Consider the following 4,716-nt stretch of genomic DNA (forward strand, 5'->3'; position numbering starts at 1 on the left):
AACCATGAGACCAGCAGCACGTCCCAAGCCCAGCAAAGAAGCCCAGGCAGGGAACATCCACATCTTTATTGGCTCTTCAAACCACAGCGGGGACAGCCATTGCCCGACAGACACTTTCACAGCCTGGAGATGCCCCTGGCCCCCTCAAACCTCGGCAGTTTAGCCCCCTAAAGCCCAGGGCTGCTGCTTCTGGGGGAGAAGGCTCAGGCCTGACTCCCCTCATGCCAGCCCTGGCAGCACCCTTTGCCCCACCCCATTGCCCACCCTCCACGTCAGCCCGTGCAGTATTTACAGCCTCTGTGTGCCCAGAGCCCCAGCCCTGAGCAGCCCCCTCCCCATCCCAGCACTGTCCTCCCTCAGCTCCCCCAGACCAGTGGTGCAGGATGGGGCTCACAGGACACCCCCCCAGCATCCTCAAACCCCTGGCACAATCCAGCACCTGCTGCCCCACGGCAACAAACTCCCCAAGACCCTTCATTCCAGCCCCCCCACCCCCACCCCCCAAAGCCCTTTAGCACCATTTTTCCCCTCCCACCCCCCACCCCAGGCAGATGTTCACTTCCAGAGCTGGAACAAACGAACCCCTCAGAAGTGTCAGCACCTGTGTTAGAGAGAAAAACAAAGTCAAAAGTGCTTGGAGCTGCCCAGCTCCATGGTCTGGGGTCGGCAGAGTCTCCCTGAGCACACCCCCCCCCCCCAGCTTCCCGGCCAGGAGCAGGGTCCCACATCAGGGGGTCCTGCACACGTCTCGGCTGGCTCAGGACCGGTGTGGCTGTGCTCCGCCACATCCTCCTGCCGCTACAATGCCAAAACCAGCCCAGTCCTCATGTCCCTCCCCATCAGAGAGGGACCCTGATGTTGCAGATCGTCCCCCCAGCCCCCCGAGTTGGGGCAAGGGAGCAGGGGGCCGGGTGCAGGGAGGCCGCAGGGGCTCAGTCCTTAAACCTCCGACCGGCTTGCATCTTCTTGTAGTAGTGATCCACCTCGGGGTCCGCCTGCCCGTCCCGCTCCGCCGGCTTCCTCCGCAGCGTGGACTCTCGGCTGGCCGTGCTCAGCAGCCCCTCGGAGGGGGTGTCCCCCCGCTCCCCGCCCCCTCCCGCTGCCCCCGGGATGGCAGCCAGGCTGCCGTAACGCGGCTCGTCCTGCTCCATGTCGCTGATGGAGGAGCCGGGGGAGACGCCGGCGCTCTTGGCTGGGTGGAAGCCGCGGAAATCCTTCCCCATGTCACCCAGCTCGTAGGCGTCCGACCCCTCCGACCCTTTCAGCCCCGACTTCCACTCCCAGGGCCCGTTGCCGGCGGAGAGGTGGACCACGGGGTGGTGAGGTGCGTGGGCGTCGATGGTGATGATGCTGGAGCTGTCCCGCTCGGAGGGCGAGCGGTACTGCGAGGAATCGGAGCTGGTGGAGGACGAGGACGTCTCCGAATGCTTAGGGGTGACGGAGACCATGCCCTGCTGCTTGGACATGGCGATGACCTGCATCAGGCGCGGGGGGTTGGCCACCCGCTGTACTCCTCCACCCTTCTCCGCCACCATCACCCACTTGGCCCTCACGGCTGCCCCGCTGCCCGCTGGCACGCTGGCACCCGCCTGGCTCTCCTCGGGGATGTGCACCAGCTGCGAGGCCCCCGGCCGGGGCTGGATGAGGACGCGGGGTCCCATCGCTGCCCGCTCGGCCGAGCGCGCTTGCACTGTGGGGTAGAGGGAGGGAGGGACGTCCTCGCTGGCATCCCCGGCGCCCTGGCCGTGCGCTGTCTCCTCCGCCAGGGTCATGCTCCGTCCCTCCAGGGATTTCTGCTTCCACTCGGTGATGAGCTGCTTGGAGCGGGAGGCGTCCACGGGGACGTGGATGGTCATGTGGCGCCGTGCAGGGTCATCCATGGAGGGGGTGTTGACGCGGGGCAGGGTGTTGCTGAAGGTCACCATGTTCTCCTTGCCCATGGGGCTGCGGGGGGCCAGCAGGTCCACGTCCACGCTGGCCCGCTTCAGGCTGCCCAGGGAATTCTTCTCCCGCGGCACCGGCCGCGCCGCCTCCTCCAGCCGCGTCTGCGGGTTCAGCTCATCGGTGCTCACCGACTTGTTCTGGTGGTAGACGGAGTCGTGGCCACGCTGAGTCAGCGCCCGCAACGCATCCTTGGCGGGCACCGGCGCTGAGACCTTCTCCGTTGGGGCGCGGAAGTTGCCCACGGCGTGGTAAGCCTGCGGGGAGGGGAGCGCGGGGTCAGCCCAGCTCTGGGGGACTGTGGCCCATGCCAAGCATCCTCCTCTTCCTCCAAAGCCACCGCAGCCACACCCAGAGGAGGGGCCAGCACCTACCAAGTAGGCAGCGATGCCAGAGCCGATCAGGAAGCCCACGTAGACGTCGGTGGGGTGGCTGCGGTACTGCGTGATCTGGGTCAGCCCACAGATGCCAGCGGCGATGGCAAAGGCGAAGACCAGGATGGGCTTAAGGAGTTTGGTGCTGTCCGAGATGATGGAATTGAAATACATCTGGTGAGGCAGGGACAGGCTGTTAGTCGCAGCTCGTGGCACCGGTGCCCGCTGCCACCATGTCACCACAGCCTCCCCCTTCCCCTGGCAATACAGCGAGCTCTGGGGTGCATGAGAACTGCAGGTGCCCACACCCAACGTGCTTGTCCACGCACGGGAGGGTGTGTGCCAAGAGGAGGGGGATGCAGGTGCCCAGTGGCACAGAGCTCACGCTGCCCTGGTGCTGGCACACGCCAGGAACTCACCGACACGTAGACAGCAGCGAAAGCCGAGAGCGTGGCATGCTGGGATGGGAAAGTCTTCCTGTGGGGGAAAGGGGAGGGCATGGTTGGCATGGGGCAGGAGGGTTGGCATCGCAGTACAGGCCCCCTCCTGGCACATACCGGGCAGAGAGGATGGCATGCTTGTCCGTGCCCGAGCAGATGTCCTGGGTGATGTAGGGGTTGGCATCACAGGGGGTGCCCAGCAGGGTGTAGTTGGGCTTGCAGACGGTCAGGAAGAAGGGCGCGTGGTAGCCGGTGGCCAGCTGGATAACGTCTGTCACCAGGGCTGTGGCACAGAGCCCGAACACGTGGACCCCTAGGGACAGCAGGAGGAGGGGGACAAGTCACCTTCTGTCCCATCCAGGTCACCCGCTCAGCCCCGGGGCACCCCCACGGGCTGGGATGAGTCCCACGTCACGTCTAGGCAGGGCTGTGTATTCCTGCTATCACATCTGGGGTGCCCTTATGCCCCCTCCAGCCCCCCCAGCCCCTCGGAGCAGCCCCAGGGCAGGGCTCTGTGGCATGACGTACCCACAAACCTTACGGTGCGGCGCAGGAAGGAGTTGAAGTTGCAGCCGCCGGCGTTGATGCTGCCCTCGGCCCCGGCGCGTCCCTTCAGCCGCGACTGCAGGCAGTACACAATCCCCTCCCCGACCATGATCTGCGGAGGAACCAGAGGCTCAGGGGGTGCTGCTGCCTCACTGGGGAGCAGGGGGGTCCAGGCCTACTGATGCAAGGCATTGCCAGGCTCCCCGCATCAGTCCCCTGGTGCTGCTGGCGCCCCCAAGCCTTGGCTCTGGGCAGGTTCCAGGCTCCGGGCAGGCTCTAGGCTCCATCCTCAGCCCCCTGGTGTTGCTGGCACCCCCAAGCCTTGGCTCCGGGCAGGCTCCAGGCTTCATTCTCAGCCCCCCGAGGTGGGAAGCTGCCCAGGACGCACCGAGGCAGCGGGCGCGGCGAAGGCCAAGCTGAGCAGCATCAGCAGAGGGATGAGCTCCTCGTTGGTCTCCACGTAGGGCATGGAGAGTGCCCGGTCGTGGCACTGGAAGCCCACCTTGGCTGGCTTGAAGAGGTCTGTTAGCTCCAGGAAGTAGAGGGTGACGATGGAGGAGGCCACAATGGGCAGCTGGGGTGGAGGAGGAGAAGAGCGCTGGCACCACCGCACCGCCCGGTGCAGTGGGCACAGCAACAGGCAGGGTGCCTGAGTCATGGGAAAAGGGGCAAAGCCCCTGTCCCCTCCATGACACGGCAGGACCAGGGCCTGGAGAAACCCCCAGCCCACACCCACACCCACCTCCACGAAGTAGAAGCAGGGCAGGAGCGTCATGCTGTCCTTGGGGGCCCTGGTCTTCTCCTTGGGGGGGATCATGGTCCTGGGACAGACGCTGGGGTCCTGCCCTGCCTGGTGGGCAGCAGAGTCAGCCCCAGCCCTCAGGCCCACACGGGTGGGCTCTCCCCACTGCCCCCTTGCAGCCGGTACCGGGGGCTGCCCCGCCGAGAACCCTCCTCGGGGGCAGGGGCTAACCCCGCTCCCCCCCAGGGGACCTCCAGCACCCTGGGGGAGGGGGTCCAGTCGACGCGGGGGCTGTGACAACAGGTGGAGTGGAGGCTCTGCTGTCGCGATAGGCAGCCACTACCGCGACAGGCAGCTGCTGCACAGGGCGTGGGGAGGGGGTGTGCCGCCCGCAGAGCCGAGGCCTGGGTGGGGGGTCCACGAGCATCCCCCCAGGGCCCCAGACGGCCGAAACTGCCCCGGCTGCAAAAAGAGGGGGGGTAGGGAGGAAGATAACGGGGATGGAGCAAGGCAGGGGGCAATAACGAGGTGAACAATAACGGGGGCTGTTAACGGGGCGGTATTAACAGAGGGATATTACCGGGGCGGGGGGGGGGGGGGGAATTACCGGGTAGGGGGTGCTACAAGGGGCTGGAGGCGGCAGAGAATGGTTGGGGGGAGAGCTCCCGTCGGT

General features: G+C 66.2%; 1 protein-coding gene across 2 annotated transcripts; it reads right to left on the reverse strand.

Moving 5' to 3' along the window:
• Positions 1 to 932: 932 nt before the first annotated feature.
• On the reverse strand, positions 933 to 4,118 carry PLPPR3 (phospholipid phosphatase related 3). 2 transcript variants are annotated; one of them, XM_054398466.1, is made up of 7 exons: positions 4,044 to 4,118; positions 3,690 to 3,875; positions 3,284 to 3,413; positions 2,873 to 3,068; positions 2,735 to 2,792; positions 2,316 to 2,489; positions 933 to 2,198 (listed from the first exon to the last, which is right to left on the reverse strand). In XM_054398466.1, exons 1-7 carry the CDS (start codon positions 4,116 to 4,118, stop codon positions 933 to 935), a joined length of 2,085 nt encoding a protein of 694 aa, XP_054254441.1. The 2 variants fall into 2 exon arrangements, with proteins under 2 accessions (XP_054254441.1, XP_054254439.1); XM_054398464.1 differs by having other exon boundaries at positions 2,316 to 2,607; positions 2,724 to 2,792.
• Positions 4,119 to 4,716: the final 598 nt, after the last annotated feature.

The sequence above is a fragment of the Indicator indicator genome, unplaced genomic scaffold, assembly GCF_027791375.1.
Source record: "Indicator indicator isolate 239-I01 unplaced genomic scaffold, UM_Iind_1.1 iindUn_scaffold_54, whole genome shotgun sequence".
In the NCBI taxonomy this organism is placed as follows: Eukaryota; Metazoa; Chordata; class Aves; order Piciformes; family Indicatoridae; genus Indicator; species Indicator indicator.

Coding starts and splice junctions, on each gene's coding strand:
- PLPPR3 (XM_054398464.1), bottom strand. CDS start 4,118: ATGATCCCCCCCAAGGAGAAGACCAGGGCCCCCAAGGACAGCATGACG. Junction 3,069..3,283: donor CCGCACCGTAAGGTTTGTGG/GTACGTCATGCC, acceptor TGCTGTCCCTAG/GGGTCCACGTGTTCGGGCTC. Junction 2,199..2,315: donor CTGGCATCGCTGCCTACTTG/GTAGGTGCTGGC, acceptor CCCTCCCCGCAG/GCTTACCACGCCGTGGGCAA.